General features: G+C 42.9%; 2 protein-coding genes across 3 annotated transcripts in view; both read right to left on the bottom strand.

Annotated features, from left to right (window-relative positions):
• Nucleotides 1-12063, bottom strand: part of LOC106606488 (CREB-binding protein) — an 82292-nt gene extending 70229 nt beyond the window's left edge. The window contains 1 exon segment of the mRNA XM_045719878.2: nt 11196-12063. Within this exon segment, the coding sequence (XP_045575834.2) occupies nt 11196-11283 (88 nt within the window). The 5' untranslated portion in view covers nt 11284-12063.
• A 419-nt stretch (nt 12064-12482) lies between these two features.
• The window catches only part of LOC106606489 (adenylate cyclase type 9), a 91267-nt gene continuing 80420 nt past the window's right edge, over nt 12483-23329 (bottom strand). For both annotated transcript variants that reach the window (XM_082976362.1, XM_014202717.3), the window contains 6 exons: nt 23011-23113; nt 20737-20951; nt 20252-20411; nt 20012-20154; nt 19621-19644; nt 12483-19321 (listed from right to left, as the gene is read on the bottom strand). In XM_082976362.1, the coding sequence (XP_082832488.1) occupies nt 17707-19321; nt 19621-19644; nt 20012-20154; nt 20252-20411; nt 20737-20951; nt 23011-23113 (2260 nt within the window). In that variant the 3' untranslated portion in view covers nt 12483-17706. The remainder of the gene's footprint in view (nt 19322-19620; nt 19645-20011; nt 20155-20251; nt 20412-20736; nt 20952-23010; nt 23114-23329) is intronic.

Here is a 23329-nt window from a genome sequence, read left to right as displayed (position 1 = left end):
GTGCTGCCTGCGGCTATGGAACCCTGACCAGTTCACCGGATGTGCTACCTTGTCCCAGACCTGCTGTTTTCAACTCTCTAGAAACAGCAGAAGAGGTAGAGATACTCTGAATGATCAGCTATGAAAGGCCAACTGCCATTTACTCCTGAGATGCTGACCTGTTGCACCCTCCGACAACCACTGATTATTATTATTAGACCCTGCTGGTCATCTATGAACATTTGAACATCTTGGCCATGTTCTGTTATAATCTCCACCCAGCACAGGCAGAAGAGGACTGGCCAGCCCTCAGAGCCTGGTTCCTCTCTAGGTTTTTCCTAGGTTCTGGCCTTTCTAGGGAGTTTTTCCTAGCTACCGTGCTTCTACACCTGCATTGCTTGCTGTTTGAGGCTGGGTTTCTGTACAGCACTGTGTGACATCAGCTGATGTAAGAAGGGCTTTATAAATAAATTTGATTGCTAAGCAAATAGTATTGCACTTCTGTTGTCATCTGATGAAAACTATAGTGGCACTAATGTATTTTGTGTTTAGAAAAAGTAGTTGCCCACCCCTTATCACTTTATTGATGCAAAAAACACTTGACTTTCAATATAAAAACGCAGGTGAAATGCTTTAAAATGCAGATTTTTTTATGGTCTCTTGAAAATGCAGATATCTTAAACTGAATGTGACCCCTGCTGTTTGCCAACTTAATATCTTATAAGTTAACTACCTAAGATGTGCCAAATGCATTTTCTCCAACTATTCAATTGGTTTGCTAACTTGGTAGCTAAAGGTGGCTTGCTTGGGAAATAGCACCCCTTGTGTGCACAGCTGGTAATAATGTAAAACGGTACGGAAATCTGGATACCGCCCACAACCATACTGTGCAGCAGGGCTCCGTTGGTCCCACTCCTATTTTGGGGGGACATCTGCAGTAGTGCCCCCTTCACACCACCATCCCATTCTAATCAGTTCCACTTCAGCAGATACATTAACCCTCACAGCGAGCGCACCGCCTGGGACCGTTCCCCCGTTTCCCCTGAAGCGGGTGGAACTGAAGGCAGTGTTTTTACGCTTGGCTGTATGTACACTAATGCTAACATGGGTGGAATAATGCTCACCCACCCAGGGGTTGGTGCCCATTCACCAAGCCCGGGTGGAGGAGAGAACACCCACTAGGTAAGCAATGTGCCTGAAGAATACTTGTCTGGAGCCAACGTCTCAAGACTGGCACCAACGCACAGTGAACACAACCACTGGCGTACCGATCAAAACAGACATTGGCCGGCATCCATGGATCAAACATACACGGCATAATCTCTCACACATTAACACTCACATCAAACCCGGGTCGCAACAGTGTTTTAAGGACAGCCGTCCCGCCTACACTGGCTGACAGGCTGTAAGGTGCTCTGTAGGGCTGGGAGGGGCAGAGCAAAGCGTGTGTTTGTGGTCTACCACAGTAATAATGGGACTCAGAAACATGACTTGAGCCAGCCAAACCCATGACAACACACACTATGCTTTTATGCAGTGAATCCATTTACTATATGCCAGTGGTTCTCAATCCTGGTCCTGGGGAACACAAAGGGCTGCACATTTTTTGTTTTTGCCCTAGCACTACACACCTGATTCAAATCATCAACTCACCATCAGGCTTTGATGATTTGAAATTAGGTGTGTAGTGCGAGGGCAACCAAAAAAATGTTTTGCACCCCTTTGGGTCCCCAGGACCAGGATTGAGAACCACTGCTATAGGCTAAATCGGGCCAAAATTGTGAGAAAGAAGGTATATGGTTTTATGTGTGGCTAAGCAGGAAAAAGCTATTCAGCATTGATAATTTTCTAAACAAATAAAGATGCAGAGTGTGGGACACAGTCTAGCTAGATAGGCTAGAACTCTCATCAGGAAGTCAAAACCACTAAGGCAACACCCATCACAAATCCATTCATACAGGTTATCTATTCATCTTCAACACTTCCAAGAGAGAGCAGCCTTCTCCTCTCTCCTCATAACCCTCCCTCCCGGCATCATTTTCTCCAGGGCTGAGTGGGAGCGAGAAGGAGTGAGTGGGAGTGAGGAGAGGAATCTGCTCTTTTCACAGGTCTGCTTGAGGAATTTCTGGGAATTGGGCTTTTTCCAAGTCAAACAAAACCCTATTTTGTCTCTGCTGCCATCTGCAATCTGTGGCTCTAAATCTTCTCAGTGTACTCAGGACCCTGTGCCGGTTCACAACTTCAAAGGAAAGCAGGTCTGTGGCACACTATGCCATGTATCGCTGAGAAGTTGGTGAGTGAGTGTGGTGCTGGGCTATTAGAGAGGATTTGTGTGTGTGTGTGTGTGTGTGTGTGTGTGTGTTGCTGTAGAGGTCGACCGATTATGATTTTTCAACGCCGATACCGATTATTGGAGGACCAAAAAAGCCGATAGAAAATAATTGGCCGATTATTTTTTTATTTTTTATATATATAATGACAATTACAACAATACTGAATGAACACTTATTTTAACTTAATATAGTACATCAATAAAATCAATTTAGCCTCAAATAAATAATGAAACATGTTCAATTTGATTTAAATAATGCAAAAACAAAGTGTTGGAGAAGTAAAAGTGCAATATGTGCCATGTAAAAAAGCTAACGTTTAAGTTCCTTGCTCAAAACATGGGAACATATGAAAGCTAGTGGTTCCTTTTAACATGAGTCTTCAATATTCCCAGGTAAAATGTTTTAGGTTGTAGTTATTATATTATTATAGGAATTATAGGACTATTTCTCTCTATACGATTTGTATTTCATATACCTTTGACTACTGGATGTTCTTATAGGCACTTTACTATTGCCAGTGTAACAGTATAGCTTCCGTCCCTCTCCTCGCTCCTACCTGGGCTCAAACCAGGAACACATCGACAACAGCCACCCTCGAAGCAGCGTTACCCATGCAGAGGAAGGGAAAAAAACTACTCCAAGTCTCAGAGCGAGTGACGTTTGAAACGCTATTAGCGTGCACCCGGCTAACTAGCTAGCCATTTCACATCGGTTACACCAGCCTAATCTTGGGAGTTGATAGGCTTGAAGGGGTGGAACGTTCCAACAGGAATCTGTTCCAAAAAACGTAAAGTAAAAGGTTGCCAACCAACAACGCATACAAAGTAGCAACGCATACAAACCTAGCTAACTAGCTGCCGAATAGGCATCAACTCACCACGTAGCTTATTCTTAATGTTTGTCCATAGGCAAACAGACATGTGAGGACAGACATTTTTCGGAATAAACGTGATGAGTGAAAAACGCAATGAAATAGACCACTCCCTACCCGGTATCTTATTCTGCCGCTATACAACTTTGTATGCGTTGTTTTTTGGAAACCTTGTTATTTACAAAGTTTTTGGAATAGATTGCTGTTGGAACGTTCCACAAATTATACCCACCCAGGTTGAAGTCATAAACAGCGCAATGCTTGAAGCACAGCGAAGGGCTGTTTGAATGAATGCTTACGAGCCTGCTGCTGCCTACCACCGCTCAGTCAGACTGCTCTATCAAATCATAGACTTAATTATAATATAATAAACACACAGAAATACGAGCCTTGGGTCATTAATATGGTCGAATCTGGAAACTATCATCTCGAAAACAAACGTTTTTTTCTTTCAGTGACATACGGAACCGTTCCGTATTTTATCTAACGGGTGGCTAAGTCTAAATATTCCTGTTAGGCATTGATGTTTATGGTTAGGTACATTGGTGCAACGACAGTACTTTTTTCGCAAATGCGCTTGTTAAAATCAACACCCGTTTGTCGAAGTAGGCTGTGATTCAATGAAAATTAACAGGCACCGCATCGATCATATGCAACGCAGGACACGTTAGATAAACTAGTAATATCATCAACCATGTGTAGTTAACTAGTGATTATGTTAAGATTGATAGTTTTTTATAATTCTAATGCTAGCTAGCAACTTACCTTTGCTTCTTGTTGCCCTCGCGTAACAGGTAGTCAGCCTGTTAATCCTTGTGGAGTGCAATGTAAGGCAGGTGGTTAGAGCGTTGGACTAGTAACAGAAGGTTGCAAAAACGAATCCCCCCTGAACAAGGCAGTTAACCACCGTTTCTAGGCCGTCATTTTAAATAAGAATGTGTTCTTAAATCTGACTTGCCTAGTTAAATAAAAGGTGTAAAAAAATTAATAATAATAAATAAAAAAGGCAAATCGGTGGCCAAAAATACCGATTGTTATGAAAACTTGAAATCGGCCCTAATTAATCGGCCAATCCAATTAATCGGTCGACCTCTAGTTTGCTGTTCATTAGAGGGGTGTGTGTGTGTGTGTAAGACGTGCATTAGTGTGTACACACCTCTCTAAAGAGGCAGCAGAGTGAGGGTCATGGTGCCTTACTGCCCAGCGACAGCTCTTCACCCCACTGAAAGATGAGCTAGGGCTGCAAAGGACCCCGGCCTGTCAGTGGGGAAGACTACAGCCCAGGACAGAACCAAAGAGCTGTTTGTAAACCGGGTCATATTCATTTGGCACCAAATGGAAGAAAACAGACAAAACAAAGAGGGACTCCCTGCACTTAAGAAATAATGACCTGCAATAAGAAACGCTTGATTTTGTTTTCCGCAGCAAAACATTCAGCAAACGTGACCCAGTTGACAGACAATCGTCTGCCTTGTCGTCTCTCTGTATGTCCGGTACAGAGGTGGACATTGGGCGACGGATACATTGAGGGATTTGAACACTTTCCTTGACTGAGAATAAACCGTTGGTTGTGGCGTCTGTAATCCCTAACTTAGACTCATTTAGATGTTTGCATTTTCCCCCCAGCGTTTGATAGTGGTGGAGAATTTACAGTTGCACAATGGAAACATCCATTCACTACCGACTGCACAATGAACCCCAAACGCAATTCACTACCACAACTCTACAATGGACGTAAGCTACACATAATCTGATAGCACTGAAGGTTATCTGAACTTTGCAGCCCTCCCGGCCTCCATTTAGGCTACTCTCTAGTCTTGGCTTTGACATCAGACACCAGCAGCTGGTTCTGAGGCAACCAGTCACGCCCCTGTGAACAACTCAACGTGTAGCAGGGGTTTAAAGCTGACTTCTCTTCCAGGCAGGCGTGGGTAGCCTAACCACGTTTCATCAGAGCTACCGGACAATACAATGGAACATTAACTTTTTGGGGTTGTGAGTGTGACACAATCATTTATTTAGGAACCACAAAATCAATAAAACAATGTTCTGTAAAATGCTTGACCCAGGAAGCCCCCAAACACACCATCTGGGGACACACTGGTGTAAGTAACTACAGTCCTGACTGGGGTTAACACCACCACATAAGTTGAATTGACCTTATCAGGATATAATTTAGCCAAGTGTAAGTGTAGTACAGGCAACCACACACTCCACACACTTCAGAACAGATGTGCAGCATAGGGGGGTGTGTGTGTGTGGTAGTGCTGAGAGATGGACCTAAATGTTGGTTCTTTTTTGCTTTTTAAACTAATTGACCAACATGGGTTACATTTCTGGGGTTTTCTGTGAGCTCGATGTGCAGTTTCTATAGAGATAAATCAGATCAAGCCTGAACTGTGCAATGTAATAGAGAGTTGAAGTTCTCAACAGGTAGTACTGAGTGATTAGTGCTTTTTGACATCGGTCGGCATACTTTTATTTATATAAATAAATAAGTAAGTCCCATGATGGTAGTTACATATTTACCATAATTTATTCACATTACATTCAAATATTTCAGTTGTCTATATTACATTTGATGACATTATTTAATTCCAAAATAATGTCATCTCTATAGAGCCGCTGCCTATGCTGACCGTCAAAATCACTATTTTAGTAGTTCTTCAAAGTAAATAAGGCATAATTTTATGACTGCTAAATACCATCTATCAATCCCTTAGATCATGTATGTTCAGGTAGACATACCTTGTGAAGCAACAGCTGTTCTCTATATCACCTCACCATTGCGTATTCTTCTCTCTTCCGTAGCAGGCGTAAAACACAGACCGGACAAGTAGATGCGCAATGGATTATGGCCATTGTTGTTAAAAACTAAAGAAAAATACATTAAAAAAAAAAAAAATGTATCGCTCAGCACTACCAACAGGACAGGGAGCAGCACTGACAGCAGCTATATAGAGATGAGATGACTTGGAATGAAATAGTCATCAAATAAACAAATGTAATATAGACAACTGAAATATTTTAAAGTAATGTGAATAAATGGTGGTTAATAAGTGATAAGCAGTCACCACAATCACGGGACTTTCATGAAAAAATATATTGTGTGTTACAGCAGTCAACCCACATAATACATAGCGCATTTAATGAGGCTGACCCCATTTAGTCGACTGGTCGATTGTTAGGCTGTTGGTCGCCCCAGATTTCTTTAGTCGAGCAGTAGTAACAAAAAAAAAAGGTAAAAATACACCTGTCTGATTCGCAATGAGTGGACTGATCCATTGTGGAGGCCGTGGGGATGGCACAGTCCATTTTAAGACACGTGCTACTGAAATGGTATACGATTATATTTAGTCAGAACAATAGTGCAACATTATTGCGCTCTCTCCCATGTTGGATAACGGTCGCTGTCCGCGGTTCTGAAACACAGCGTGCTGCAGAATTGGCACCGTCACCAAGACCATGTTGCGCCATGTTGCTATGTGCATAATAGCAAAGTTAAACAGCATATTGGAGATGAGAAAACAGGTCTTGCCTTGTCTAAGAAAAGTGAGGAGCGGAAACCAACTTAAAATAGGCCAATAATAGGGACCTCCCGGGTGGCGCAGTGGTCTAAGGCTGTGCCACTAGAGATTCATTGTGTCAAGAAGCAGTGCGGCTTGGTTGGGTTTCGGAGGACACATGGCTCTCGACCTTCGCCTCTCCCGAGTCCGTACGGGAGTTGCAGCGATGAGACAAGACTAACTACTACCAATTGGATACCACGAAATTGGGGAGGAAAAGGGTTAAAAAAAATTATAAATTCAATAAAAAAAATTGGCCTATAATTAATAGCCTAACTGTTAAATGTGCCTGGTTTATAAATACACACACACACACACATATATATATACACATATATATATACAGAAATAAACCAGATCCTGCTTCTGTTGCCTGTTTGAGTGTTTGTTAAATAGCCTACTAATTCTGTGAGCATCAAGCCTGATGCAACCACAACATGTCAGATAACAATTTCACAAATTTGGCTGTTTTTAATCTTTGATATGCTGTAATAAATCCTTTACTTTTGCTTTCTTAAGAACAGCCTCTCTGGTATTTTTAGAATGTATTTAGTGTTGTGTACACTGTTCCAAATTGTCAAAAAAGTCAACCCTCCTTTTTCTCGATCTCATTAATAATAATCATTATAATAAGTAATGGCATTATCATTAGTAGGCCTAGTATAGCAGCCTTGTATAACCACCATTGAGCTATAGCCATAACATGCTGACCAAGCCGGATGCGCCCCATCGCGCACACATTGATTTTGTTCACCCAGACCAGAAGAGAACAGGACACGCAGGTTAAAACATATAAAACTAAATGAACCAATTATATTAATTTGTGGACAGGTCGAAAAGCATTGAACATTTATGGCAATTTAGCTAGCTTGCTTGCTGTTATCTAATTTGTGCTGGGATATAAACATTGGGTTATTTTACCTGAAATGCACAAGATCCTCTACTCCGACAATGAATCCACAGATAACTGTAAACCGAATGCGTTTTTCTCGTCATCTCTCCTCATTCCTACAGGCTTTTTCTTCTTTGGACTTTATATGGCGGTTGGAAACCAACTTTACGGGGCATTACTAGAACCGACTGGAGTGTGGAAGTCAGTTCATCTTTCAATCACCCACGTGGGTATAAGCGTCTAAAAACCAATGAGATGGCACGTGGGTATATGCTTCTAAAAACCAATGAGGAGATTTGAGAGGTCAGACTCGCAGCGCGTTGAGCTTCACAAATACAACCTATTTCTATTTTAGTGTCTGGCCACGCATATGCTCGCTGAGGAGCACGAGCAGTGTGGGTGCAATGATTGAATAACATGTATGCGGCACGAGTGGTGTGGTCAGCATGTTAGAGCACATCCTGTTTAGTCTTATACCGTAACTTACTTAGGCATATATTTCAATACTTATAGGCAACTGCATCAATCATTGATTCGTTCATGTTATCACACAGCAATCAAGTCCTTCATGATTTGAAATGCAATCAAGCATTTTAGTTTTAAAATAAAATACATCAAACCTTGAATAATTAGCGTAAACGATAAATAAACTTTCATTTCGGAAATTGCATTCACGAATGAATCCGACTGTTTTTAGTCTTTGCTGTAATTAAGGCTTTCCAAAGAAAACTACCCGTTACAGACTCTGGTACGCTTATCATTTATTTGGTGTTATTTACATTGTTCCAAATAGTCAGAAAAATGATATTGTAATCTAACAGCACCTGTTCGGCACACACAATATGCACAGCGCTTGCTCCTTACCTTATTTTTCTTTATCTCCAGTATTTTCCACAACTAGTCACATTTATTCCACAAATCTGACTTCCCGTTTTCCTCCCAAGTAACCAGCCAACATTCCCCCGTTTTGAGTTTGTCATGTCCTCAGCATCCATTTTGCTCTCAATTGAGTTACGGTGTTCAGAGTTTGTTATAACCAATTCATTGATGTGATAATGATATGCTATAGGTCAGGCCCTATTGGTCAAGTGCATGCGATGCATAAAATGTGTCTTGTAAAGAGAGCAAGGGTTGAGGGAATGTTTTTCTTAAACAAATTAGGGATTTCGGTAACAGAACTTTTCAGTCAGAAATGGCTGTAATTATGTTGCAGCTTCAGCAACACGGACAGCGGAATAAACCCTGCTAATGTTCTGTGGTGGTCGCTGCAGCAGGGAGGAGAGAAACAGCCGGTGCTAGTCTCAGTCACTCACTGTCATTTTTCTTTAACAGAGCAGCAAGTCTGAGCCCGGCCTGGCAGAATCAAATCAATTGCGGTCGGACTCTAGTCATTTGTGTGTCTTAATTATTTCATCAAACAGTGCGCTTAAATCATAAGACAAGCTCAGTGCATATCATGGATTTGATTAAAACACATAGGATGTTTTATCATTTCAATCGATTGGTCGAAAGAACAGATGACTATTGTCAAAGATTTTGTTAGGGACTGCCCTAATTGTTAGATTTTGTATTACAGCATATAACCCACAATGCATAGTCAAAGAAATAATGGAAACCCCAAAAAGTTTAAATAATTGAACCGAACCCGACATTAAAAAGCACTAATCGCTTAGCTCTTGTGCGTGGAGGCAGGGAGTGGTGCAGCTGCCACAGCAACGTCATACAATGTTAAGCATAAAATATGACTGGTTGTTAAATACCCATGTTAAACGATATGTTGGCTGGCTGCGGCTAGCGATGAGGCCAGGAGCCAGTGGAAGTTGTGCAGGTTCAAATCAAATTTTATTGGTCACATACACGTTTAGCAGATGTTATTGTGGGTGTAGCGAAATGCTTGTGCTTCCAGCTCTGAGAGTGCAGTAACATCTAACAAGAAATATAATTTACCAACATATATCCAATAGACAAATCTAAGTAAGGAATGGAATTAAGAATATATCCATATGGATGAGCGATGTCAGAGCAGCATGGACTAAAATACAGTAGAATAGTATAGAATACAGTATATACATATGAGATGAGTAATGCCAGATTGATGTTTACCTAAGTGACCAGTGTTCCATTTCTTAAAGTGGCCAGTAATTTCTAGTCTATGTCTATAGGCAGCAGCCTCTAATGTGCTAGCGATTGCTGTTTAACAGTCTGATGGCCTTGAGATAGCTGGGACCGAGACACTGAAAAACAGCTTTGATGCACCTGTACTGACCTCGCCTTCTGGATAATAGCGGGGTGAACAGACAGTGGCTCGGGTGGTTGTTGTCCTTAATGATCTTTTTGGCCATCCTGTGACATCGGCTGCTGTAGGTGTCCTGGAGGGCAGGTAGTTTGCCCCCGGTGATGCGTTGTGCAGATCGCACCACCTTCTGGAGAGCCGTGCGGTTGCGGGCGGTGCAGTTGCTGTACCAGGTGGTGATGCAGCCCGACAGTATGCTCTCAACTGTGCATCTGTAAAAGTTTGAGGGTTTTAGGTGCCAAGCCAAATTTCTTCAGCCTGGTGAGGTTGAAGAGGCTCGGTTGTGCCTTCTTCACCACACTGTCTGTGTGGGTAGTCCATTTCAGTTTGTCAGTGATGTGTACGCCAAGGAACATGAAGCTTTCCACCTTCTCCAATGCGGTCCCATCGATGTGGATAGGGGGGGGTGCACCCTCTGCTGTTTCCTGAGTGTTTGGGTGGGTACAGTGTGGTGGTAGACCCTGAGGTTAGGTTTAGGCTTCATGTTCTTCTCTCTCTGATAAAGACCAAGCAAGGCAGCACTGTGGTAGACTTTTGTTATTGTCTGGGAGGCTAGGTTTATGAGCACAGGAGACCTGTCCATAAACTTCACTATTCAAGGGCAGCGTCTAAGAAATTCCTATAGGTTTCACTCTGTATGAACATTTATATAACTTACCTTCAAGTTCATGTTGACACTTCTGTTGACTGTATTCATACAATAGTCCTATGCCGGTAGGTTAACAAGTGTCTATGAGTGTTGAAATGAACCAAATTCAACAGGTTGCACTTTTCTTTTGAACAGACGCGGCGGCTATATCACAAGTCTCGTCTGCGTTCGGACCGCTGCTCCAACTCAATGACATTATCCGGAACATAGGGGTGACAAGTTTTCAGAGGCGTAGCTAGTAAACGGAGAAGGAGTGACAGACACATCAGCACATGGTGCAATACCAACACCGCCAGTAGGCTGACTTTACTACCAAGGCATATGGGCAAGTCGAGAAGAGAGCAGCGGAGGATTGGCTACTAGAGACGGGTGACTGTATATTCAGTGACAGTCGGGTGTGACAATTTAATACAACGCAACTAGACTGCAAAGCTCGAGAGCTGACATATGAAAGTTCCAAGTGAGGAACATTGTGCACGAGCGAACGCAGTCAACACCAGACAAAACATAAAAGTAGAGTTTTCATTATCACTAAAATAACTCATGCATTGTTAACATACATTTATTTTTTCAATAGACTGACGACAAAAATAGGCCCTACTTGGTGCTTACCTGGACCATCTGACGATGAAAGAGCAGGTGAATTGAGTTTCGGTCGCTTTGCGTTGGGAGGTCCGACGTCCAGCAAATTGTCAGCCATTGTGATCGGTAAGAATGATCACTAAATAATGATGCAAAATGAAATTCGACTCCTTCCAGATAGATTTTTTGTATGGCAACAATCTTCTTTCTTACTCACACCCCACGTATAGGGGTATTTAACCAACTAGCTGGCAAGATAGAAAAATGCTTGCACTAGTCAGCCGAGTAGAACGTTTCAAAATAAAGGCAACAGCGCCACGCTTCGCCGCTGACAATCACCCCATGATAATCCAACACCCAACACCCACATAATTATCGTTAATAATTATGGCCCAAAAATATTTCAGTTCACGAAAAATAAATTAAAATAGTAGCAAAAAAAGTATATAGTGGGGATTCAAGTCCCTTTCTCCATAAATCCCTAGATAGGCATCTTTAAATAAGCGCCTTTTCCCGGTCCAAATGAACAGCCTTAAATTTAATTTTCGCCTCCAATAAAGACAAGAAATTTCCAAAAATATTTTGTATGCACCGATGTATTTTTCTCGATACTGTCTCTCGATAAATACATCGTCTCGGAAAGGAGATATGAAGAAGCGGCGCTCTCTGAAGGGGAAATCAAATATACGAGGGGCTCTCTAGACGACAAAAACTGATCCAATCCTCGTTTTTTCTCAATAATTATCTTCGAAGGAATAAAGACTTCGATTTTCTGCAGAATAAAGCCGTTTGAGCACGGTCTAAATGGCTCGTTTCGGTCTAAAAAATAAGGCTCTCCCGAAATCCTGATTCTGAGCCGCGTCAAGATGGCGGCTGTTGATTCCTCCGATACAAAAAGTTTTTTTCTTTCTAGCTAGACTGTGGGGGGGAGGGGCTGTGCAATCACGCCCTACGCAAACCTATGCCCTGCCGTGCGTCATGTGGACGTACATCAACAAGCCTCTAGGGGTGGAATAACCCAAAAGATTAAGTAGCTGTCAAAGCACTTTCTAACCTAAAGTGTTACAGAACAATGTACAAGTGAGCAGTTATTGTGCAGCCCCCCATATACATTGTGTATTATGCATCACCAAGTCACCAACCCTCATAAGACCATTGTGGGGCACTTCACCCTTGTCCATCCATCTAGTCAGCTACATTTGTATCAATTTAAGGAGCCAAGCAACAGAAGTTTACATGTCAATTGTAAATGCATCATTAAAAGTTGTAATAATGGATAAATATCAAGCAATGCAAACAGAACCATCCAAACAAATATCAGAAAAGAATCACTTTATTCTTTTTTTTTTTACCTTCATTTGCAGACCCCTCCAAAAATGCAGCGCGCTATAGGCTATATAAAATACAGTGGGAGGGAGGCCAAAGATCTACCAGCCACAACTGTACAGTAGGCTTATATGAAACAGGGTCTGAAAACTTTAACAGATATCTAGCAGTGTGATTTTACCTTGCAGGGTGTTGACGATGTAGCCTGGTACCAGATCTGTTTGCACCGTCTCGTCAGCTCCTATGTTCATTGTTTGCTGTTACATTGACCATAGGAGCTGCCAACAGCACAAACCAATCTGAAACCGACCAGGCTACTCATGGGGGAATACCATGGGATCCCTTAGGAAGGAGAGATCTGTCACCTAGACCTATATAGAAGTAATGGTGGCAGGAAAATGTCCTTATAGGTCCTTGTCAGTGTCCCATGTGGCTCAATTGGTAGAGCATGATGCTTGCAATGCCAAGCTGTGTGTTCGATTCCCACGGGGGACCAGTACGGAAAAAATGTATGCACTCACTACTGTAAGTTGCTCTGGAACAGTGTGTCTGCTAAATTACTAAAATGTAAATTGACTGACATACTGAGGTGGAAAGAAGTGGACAAGTTCAGGCAGCACACAATCCTATGCCTACTGGGTTTAGAGCATCCCTCTCCCACAATCATACAGTTACACATACTATACATGCAGGCAAACATGACATTTGGACATAATTGTAATAGATACACGTTAGATACACGTTAGAACGTGTATCTAACCTTCCATGTATTCCTCAACCCTTCAACAATGGCACCTGTATAAATAATACAAAATATAAAATGCATATGTACATACAGAGTGAGTGCTTTGTGCAAAATGTATACATACTGCATACATATAGTACTAGTGAGTATAGAAACAACCCGTCATCAATGTGCACGACAAGTCAGAGCAAATTAAAGAGGGGGAAATAAGGCCAAACATACATCAAATCAATCACATGTCTATTTGGCATCAAAACTAGTCCCATTCTGTTAGTTCACAATGTTTCAATCCCCTTGTCAATCCATGAAGTCCTTTTTGCAGTGAAGGCAAGTTGTTTGTACTAAGCTTTTTTTGAAGTAGGGAACCCAATAACCTTTTTCACACTACTGAGCCCAACAGAGCTGTACTGAGCTGGTCCGGTAACACATTCAACACACTTGCAGTGTGAAATGAAAATAGAGCCATCATCACAGTACGGTTCGGACTGAATTGGGAATAAGATTTGAGCTCCAATACCTCTATAAGAGTTAGCCTTAAATTCAACAATTTATTTCCCTTCGCTTTCGAAAGAACGCTACTTATCCAGCATCAACACGATAAAACACCAGGAATCCATAGGTTGATAAGCAGAGTTTCTCAAAAGCAATAAGATAAGCTGTAGCTAATATCTGGGTTTTATCTTCCTTTCATGTGTCCAGACCTCAATTGTGCAGTTTCCCCTTCCTTGGGACATTTAGCAACATAACACTGTATGAAGTTTATTATTTAAACTGATTGTTTCCAATATGTCCCTTTATTGTAATCAGTGGAATTTGGGTCGGTTACAACAAGGGTTGCACGCTCATAATCGTCAAGAATACATTTGACAATTTGAAAACAATCCCGTTTGTAGATTAATGCACTTAAAATGGGCCTAACCCCATTCAAGCAATTCTACACAGTACAACAATATGCAGTCAAACAAAACAAAACTACATTTTTGTTATTCCCTGTTTTTAAATCCACATCAGAACAAATAAGTGGCAGCTGTGTACCAAAAAGTGACAATGAACTGCAATATTGAGTTTCACACTCATATCAATGATACTAAATGTTGGAAACAATTGCTCAGCAGGTTATGTAGTAGAAAAGGCACATGTCAAATTCATATAAAAAGTTAAAAGAACTTGGATGAGAAAAATATGTACACATGTAAAATAGCAAAAAAAATGTGTATTCAAGGAGGTTTGAGAAACAAAACGTGGCAATCTTAATTAAATGATATCAGAGTTGATTTAGAGAGGATTTTCCTATGACTGAAAAGGCACTACTAGCAAACTCTTGCAGTACACACAAGGAACCTGTAGTAAAACAAATGATGGCACTACAAAAGACAAACTTAAGTGCTGAAAGTTGAAAGATGCACTTGCTGGGATATCCTGAGTATCTCCATTTTTACTAAATTAAAACATGTTGCTTTGGAGTCTTTTACTATGAACATTTACTTCCCAAGTTATATTCCTAATTCAGAATGCTTTGATATTGTACCTTTGAGGTTTCAAAGTATGTCTGAGGTCACAAATAATATAAGACGTTTCCATCCCCAGTTTTTGTGTGAGTGAAGTCATACTGTAGAATTTTACAAATAAATCACAACATCTGTGATGGAAACAGGAAGTTTCGGTACAATTTTATAAATGCCAAAAGATAATTTGTTTGTTCGACGGGGTGGGATCTTTCTGTGTTGGTAATTTTTTTTATTAATTATGCGAGAAATGGCAGTGGAAACGCCTTTAAAGGTAAATATTCATATAATAATCATATCGAAGTAAACCTTGAGTCACGCGATTATAAGCAGTTTATTAGGCTACAGATGAAATAGGCCTAACTTATGATGAACTTCACAGGGTGATGAAAGTGCACAGTGATCTTGATGCTCCTTTTCAATAAATATCGAGGGTCTGATTCTGGTGACATGTTGATCGATGCTTGACTGCCATTTGAAAAATACACATTTTCTCGCTCTTATCCATAATCATCTTATTATGTAGACTAGCCTATTTGCAATGTATCTGTGAGCTGTTGGCTAGAGCGCATGTACCAAGAACAGAGTAGGCAAATAGGCTATTTTACCTAACAGTGTTTTTATAACGAAACTATTGGTAGAGTTGAAAATGCAATGGAAACACCCTGAACTTTAGATTTTTATTCGGTACGTGAAACCTTAAGTGAAAAAGTACATTTTGTGTGCACTGTGTCATCACGCACTGATATTTTTTTAATAAGTCCGTTTGGTGAAAAACACCAAACGGTGGGAAAATGCGCACATTTTCTTTATGCAGATTTTAGAATATTCACATGAAAATCTGTCACCAATTGGATGGAAACCTAGTAGTACCATTACTTGTTTTGTTATTTCCCCCGAGCACCTAAGCCCTTTTACTAAAACAGAGAGAAAGTGACAGGGATGATTAGACTTGCAGTTGGAGGATATGCACTGTACAGTTTACCATACTCAATTCTCCCAAGAACGGGTCTGATAAAACAACGCATACAGTACATATATAAAAAGAAAACAACGAGATCTCAACTTCGACAAAACAAACACACAAAACAAATAGGAAAATATGTAGCACTGAACATGCACACTTTACATGTTTATATGTTTTATATGTTGCTTACATGACGCATGTTAGAAACTTCCCTTATTATCCAGGATCTAATTTGGCAGGAATGCTGTAACAAGAGGAATCGGGTGCATTCCCCCTTGCATGTATTTCTAAATAGCCGCACGGTAGAGTAACAGGAGTGGAGAGTGGCGATAGCAGATCAAGTCCTATTTGAAGGTCAATATACCAATCTACCATTCCGTTAAACTGGATCACTCAACATCTTAACTCAGGTCCGTCACAAGAGACTACTCAAGATTAGCCTGGTCCCGGATCGGTTTGTGCTCTTGCCTATTCCACATGATATGTACATGACGCACATGTAACAATTTTAACAGATTGTTAACTGTATTGTAAGCAAACCAGCACGTTCAATAGAAACATCCTATTAGGACGCCTACCTAGAAGGGTGCACTTCAAACCTCAACAACGGTAGCCTAACAACAGATTTCATTCCTGTAAAAGACTAGGAAGAGGTTATGGCACATGAACTAACCTGTGGTGCTAAAAGTTAGCTTTATAGACTTGCAGAGCTAATGTGCAGTTGAAGCTAATTAATGATATGTTAAAGAGTTAGGGTCAAGTCCTAACTTAAACATTTTCACTTAGTCATGCATTGATGTCAATGGGAGACTTCGACTTAAAACAGACTTAAGTGGGAGTTCGGATTCAGCCCTAATTACTATTACCAAGGTCTAGTTGACGGCTTGAGGCTGGTAAGACAGAGGTCCTTACTTTTAACCAGGGCCGGGAGAAAAGATACCACATCAGCAAGAGGGATTTCATTATTTCTTGATCACACTCCCGACCTTCTTCCCACGGTTTCATCAGTTGCAGAATGACAACTTACAGCCACCTCTCCACATGAGGCCGTGGAAGGCAGTTATTACTGTAGTGTAGCGCACAGACACAAGCACACAGTCAAGCCTTCCGACTGATGTTGTAGATATTGTTGTGGGTTTGTCTGAGAGCGTTGTGCGAGGCCTGTGCTTTTCTTAGACAATTTAAAGTGAATCACTGTGAAAAGACGACTCCATCTTGCTTCCCTTTATAACCCATCATTCCCTCCTCACTGTGGCATTCCTTATTGCTCCGATTCTTGTAAATTCCTTAACTACAGTAATAAAAGCAATGTCATAGCTACACAGACCAAAGACAACTATAACAAACTGACAGAAACCAAGCTTTTGCCTTAAAATGTACATAAGGTTCACAGTTTTGTAGTGTAGAAGTCTTTCCCAGTTTTCTTTTCCCTTTATGTTTCTTCCTCTTTCCTTGTCCAGATCAGCTTGGTCTACACATTATTTTGTGCTAAAGGCACTTAATCAAAAAACAAAAGGCAAAAAAAAAGCCCAAACATAGAACAAAAAAAGACTAAAGATGTTAGTGAGAATCAAGTAGATCATAGGAGGCTGGGTTTCTATAGCAACATAAGTTCAGTAATAGTGCCCATCGTACTTTCCCCATCTTCTTATTCCCTCTTACTGTGCCCACAAGATACATCGGTCGTGTTCAGTGGGCATGAACCGGAAGAAAACAAACGTAGTATCTCAACTTGTTCAATAAGAAACGCTCATTTTCGCTTACAGTTGCAAAAAGATTTACAAAGGTGTGCCTTAATGAGCACGAACCTGGAGAAGAATTGACAACAGAGGAACCAGAAACTGGTTTCTTACAGTCTGCCATTTAGGTGTTTCCTCCTGTATGCCTTCTCGTCACATATGCCTGTTCCATAATAAGCTTCAACTGGCAGGAATGCAAGAAAGGCCGTGCTTAAAGGGCTGAAGGCTAATGCAAAAAGCTATCGCAGACATAACAGTCTTAGAGTTTCGTTAGCTCGCCAATAATGTCATCATCGTCCTTCTCCTCTTTCTCTTTTTCCACCTCCTTCCGTGACTCAGTTGCTGTGGCATTCTGAGGGGAGAGAAGCTGGGGTGAGGCAGGCACCACAGGTTTTGGTTGTTGGAGGACATTTGTTGTAGGAGCTCCAGCTAGACTAGTGGTGGGCAGATTTGGTTGTTGGATGTTGGTTGAAGGAGCTTCACCTTTATTAGTGATGGACAGATTTGGTTGTTGGACTATCAAAAGAGCTCCAGCTAGACTAGTGGCGGGCAGATTTGGTTGTTGGATGTTGGTTGAAGGAGTTTCACCTTTATTAGTGATGGACAGATTTGGTTCTTTGACTTTCAATGTAGCTCCAGCTTGACTAGTGATAGGCAGGGAGGCTAGACCAAGGCAGGATGATGAGGAGGAGCGTCTGGCTGCGATGGTCTCTGTAGTAGTAGGGCTACAGTAGTATTGTTGCCGACTGTCTGGCCTATCTCCAGCCTCCACCACCCCCCTCTCAGGCCGCAGCAGACCCGTGGACACCCCAGAGCTGAGCGAGGGACTGGTGGTACTGGGGACACCAGCCATGGAGCTAGGCACCATATTAGAGAGCTCATCTGTTGGCGAGCGCCCGATACTCCCGTCCACCTGCACCCGGATCTCTGGTGAGACGGAGAGCAGGTACTGGGGCACGGGGGCGCCGCTGTCCGCACTCTTGGGGAACAGAAAGGTCTTCATTTGACCTTTACCCTTGACGTTGACTGTGCCGCGGTAGTCAAAGTTGTAGTCCATGGCACTGAGGGCGCAGTAGCTCTCCTCGCTCACCTGCACGCGGCACTCCACGCCCGTGGTGTCCATGCGACTGGCGATGTTCACAGTGTCGCCCCAGATGTCGTAGAGCAGCTTAGTGGTGCCGATCACCCCTGCAGTCAAAGGGCCGTGGTTGAACCCGATGCGCAACTTGAACTTGAAGCCCAGCATGTTCTTGTTGAAGTCGTCCACCACGCGCATCATCTCCAGGGCGAAGTCAAACAGCGCCCGCAGGTGGCCGTGAGGGTGCGGTGCCTCGGCGCACTGCTGCGCATTCAGCCCAGCCGCCGCCATGTACGTGGCGCCGATGGTCTTGATCTTCTCAATGTTGTTGAAGGGCGGCTCGCGAAGCAGTTCGTCGAAGTCACCGATGAGCTCGTTGAGCACGCGGTAGCACTCCTTGCCGCCCTCGTAACTCTCCTCGTAGAACTCGCTAAAGTTAACGATACTGGCAAAAATCACGCCAACATTACCATGGTTTTTGGAGTAACTCTGAGTCACTTTGAGCTGCTCTGCCACGTGGATGGGGATGATGTTCCTAAGCAACCAATCGGCTTGGTCCCTCATGTTCTGGATCTTGATGCGGTGCTGGTCGGCCTCCACGTTGCCGTGGTAATGGAGGCGGTAGCTGACCTCGAACTCGCGGTTGAGGAACCAGACGAGCAGGAGGAGCAGGAAGAAGGCCACTCCCACCTCGGGGCCCAGCAGGTCCTGGAGGCGGGGCACGGGGTCAGCGGTGGGCTCAGACTGATCATGTACAACACTGCTGCGGTTACTGTTGTTGGTGGCGTCGCCAGACCTGGAGGAGAGACAAAGGGAGGGAGAGATGGAGAGAGAAGGGGAAAGAGAGAGGAGGGAGAAACAAGGAAGAAGAGAAGGGAGGGATGGAGAGTTGGAGAATGAGGTAGGGAGGTAGAGATGGAGAGTAATGTAGGCAGGGAGGGAGAGAAGGAAGGAGGGATGGAGAAAAAGAGAGGGAAGGAGTTAAGGAAAGGTGGAGTGAGAGAGATGTATTTATAATCTGAGAATACAGCATGGCCTTCCAATGATACAACTAATGATGCATTCACAATGTATGGATAACTTCATTCTACTCACCAAAATAACATACTGTTGGCAGAACTGGAAGACAGAGGAGACAAAAACACGAGACACGGTCAGATGAGATTAATCGAGTCCATGACAAATTAAATTACACAGTGTCAGCACAAAGGAAAAGTCATACTAAATTATGACATTGTGGTAATATTGTATACAATATCCTATCAAACTTCAGTGAGTGCATTGGTAGTGGATTAAATGGATAATATACAAATTTGAGGGTGGTTACATTTCTCCAGCCCCGTTCCTCAGTTGTTTACCAAAACAGTGACAGGGTGTCACGTGTTGTTATTGTTTGAGCTGCAGATGCCCCTTTAAGGTCCTTTCCGACCAACAGAAAAGGGCCATAAATGTGTTAAAAAATAGAATCCATTATAACGTGTCTGACCTGCAGGGTGGGCTGAAGAGCAGGGCGAACAGCACCAGTCCCACCACGGTGGCCATGGCCGAGCGCATCCAGCAGCTCAGCTGGCAGAAGTTACAGTACTGGATGATGGCAATGATCACTGCACAGCAGGTGAGCATGGTGAACTGGGAGACACCGATAGACACAGTTAGGAACAATAGTTAGCATTAGCAAACTCTGGAGGAAATTACCAGGGCAAATGAACAGAATAGACATGCTCACCTGTATGGAGAGGTGCATGTCACAGGTGACGTGTGAGAAGACAGACACAGCGGGCAGGGACACCAGCACGGCCCCTATCAAGTGACGGGGGACCCAGCCAGAGATGGCCCTCAGCAGGGTCCTAGTGCAGCTCATCACGCTGTCCAGGTAGAAGGCCATCCTGGGAGAGGAGGAGAGGAGGTTAGCTCAGAGAGGGCTGGCTGACAGACAGTACGTGTACAGTAATCCAACCCCATTGAAAAACAGGCTAATGGCCTCCCCTTTTCCCCATCTTCAAACCTCACCCCACTTAGTTCTCTCCCTTCCTTTACCATTCTCCCCCTCCTCCCCAGTTCCAAACCACTCCTCATTTCCCTCTCCCTCTCCCCACCCCCTTTCCCCTCTTCTCCCTCCTCCTTCCATCCCTCCCAACTTCTTCCCCCTTTTTCCTCCTCCTCCTCCCCATCCCTCTCTCCACCTCTCCTTCTCTCCCTCAACCGTCTTACCGTATAGACAGCACCAGCGCCAGGGCCTCCAGCAGGGCAGCCACGGCAACCAGGGTGAGGGCCGGGGCAGGCAGGGGGGCCCCAGGGAGAGAGAGCAGGGGCCGGAGGAGGCAGGCCAGGGAGAGGGCCAGGAACACTGAGCAGCACAGGACCATGTCCAGGAAAGAGCTGAAGGTAGGGCTGGCAAAGGTCTGTACCGCCGCCTGGGTCTCCACCTGGAGACGGGACTGATTTGCTGTCAAAATAGCCAACCTCATTCACACACAAAGACACACAAGGCTGAGAGCAGCACAGCGTTAGCCTCCGTTAACCTGTTAGGGATAGGGGGCAGTATTTGCACGGCCCGATAAAAAACGTAACTGATTTAATCTGGTTACTACTCCTGCCCAGAAACTAGAATATGCATATAATTAGTAGATTTGGATAGAAAACACTATAAAGTTTCTAAAACTGTTTGAATGGTGTCTGTGAGTATAACAGAACTCATATGGCAGGCCAAAACCTGAGAAGATTCTATACAGGAAGTGCCCTGTCTGACAATTTGTTCTCCTACTAGGGCATCTCTATCAAAAATACAGCATCTCTTCTGTAACGTGACATTTTCTAAGGCTTCCATTGGCTCTAGGAAGGCGCCGGAAAGTGGAATGAGAGCTCTCCAGTCTCTGGGCGAAAAACAGCAGGGGTTTTTGTGAGTGGTCCTTCTGAGAACAATGACACTGGAGCGCGCGTGCACGAGACGACTCCATGTTTTACTTTCAGTGTTTGAACGAATACAACGTCGCCCGGTTGGAATATTATCGCTATTTTACGAGAAAAATCGCATAAAAATGTATTTTAAACAGCGTTTGACATGCTTCGAAGTACGGTAATGGAATATTTTGAAATGTTTTGTCACGAAATGCGCCGGCGCGTCACCCTTCGGATAGTGACTTGAACGCACTAACAAAACGGAGCTATTCCTGGGAGTGCATTCTGACGAAGAACAGCAAAGATAATCCAATTTTTCTTATAGTAAATCTGAGTTTGGTGAGTGCCAAACTTGGTGGATGTCAAATTAGCTAGCCGTGATGGCCGGGCTATCTATTCAGAATATTGCAAAATGTGCTTTCACCGAAAAGCTATTTTAAAATCTGACACTGCGATTGCATAAAGGAGTTCTGTATCTATAATTCTTAAAATAATTGTTATGTTTTTTGTGAACGTTAATCGTGAGTAATTTAGTAAATTCACCGGAAGTTTGCTGTGGGTATGCTAGTTCTGAGCATCACATGCTAATGTAAAAAGCTGGTTTTTGATATAAATATGAACTTGATTGAACAAAACATGCATGTATTGTATAACATAATGTCATAGGAGTGTCATCTGATGAAGATCATCAAAGGTTAGTGCTGCATTTAGCTGTGGTTTTGGTTTTTGTGACATATATGCTTGCTTGAAAAATGGCTGTGTGATTATTTTTGGGAGGGTACTCTCCTGACATAATCTAATGTTTTGCTTTCGCTGTAAAGCCTTTTTGAAATCGGACAGTGTGGTTAGATTAACGAGAGTCTTATCTTTAAAATGGTGTAAAATAGTCATATGTTTGAGAAATTGAAGTTATAGCATTTTTGAGGTGTTTTGTATTTCGCGCCACGCTATACTATTGGATATTGGTGAGGCGTTCCGCTAGCGGAACGTCTGTCCCTAACAGGTTTTAAGTGCCTTACTAAAGGCACAATGGCAATGAATGGTGCCTGGGTCCGGTTGCAGAGTGTAAAGAGATAAAGAGTGGGAGGGTTTGGAAAGGGTAAAAGAGAGAGAGCAAAGGTTGCGGGAGAGAATAGAGAAGCATGAAGAATGGAAGTCTTGAAAAAACATTAATAAAATTGTCTCATTGTGATTAAGTTATAAGTATGAAACTGAACGAAACAATCCAGACGTGAAGTTGAACATGCAGTTCCCCCACTGTACCAGCAGAGAGCATCACAAGCTAAGAGGACATCCCTATCGATGTCCTGCAGTGATTTCCCTGTCTTTGCCGCAGTCCTGACAGGCCATACATAGTGCAGTGCTTACAGGTTACTCAGACAACACACACACACAGAGAGCTAGACAGACAGGGTGAAACAGATAGGAAGTCAGAGGGACAGACAAGAAAAGACAGACCAGGTCTAGTCTAGTAGACAGAGAGGAATTGGGACATCTGAAAGATAGATAAGAGGAATACAGATAGAGACAGACAGACAGACACATACAGACAGAGAGACAGAGTAACAGACAGAGAGGGATACACACCTCTTCCTGGTAGCTAGTCCTGTAGGCAGACTCCAGGGTTCTGTCCAGGAAGGTGTGGCTCAGCTTGTTGATGGGAGGCTTGAAAAAGTAGTCCTTCATCAGACTGGCAGATGGACAGATCAACAGACGTCAGTCAGTCAGTATAGAGAAGACAGACTTGGCGGGGAGAGAGTTACACCAACCTATCATACCACCAGGGCTGTCCGTGTTCATAAGGCACCAAACATTTTGCAATGGAAAATGAAAATGGGCTTTTCTTACTGGACAAGTCCAGATAGTCCATCAACTATATCATGTCTGTTTTCTTCCATTTGGTGCC

The sequence above is a fragment of the Salmo salar genome, chromosome 06 (genome assembly GCF_965601325.2).
Source record: "Salmo salar chromosome 06, fSalSal1, whole genome shotgun sequence".
NCBI classification, from domain to species: domain Eukaryota; kingdom Metazoa; phylum Chordata; class Actinopteri; order Salmoniformes; family Salmonidae; genus Salmo; species Salmo salar.
This window is presented reverse-complemented; position numbering and strand designations above follow the sequence as displayed.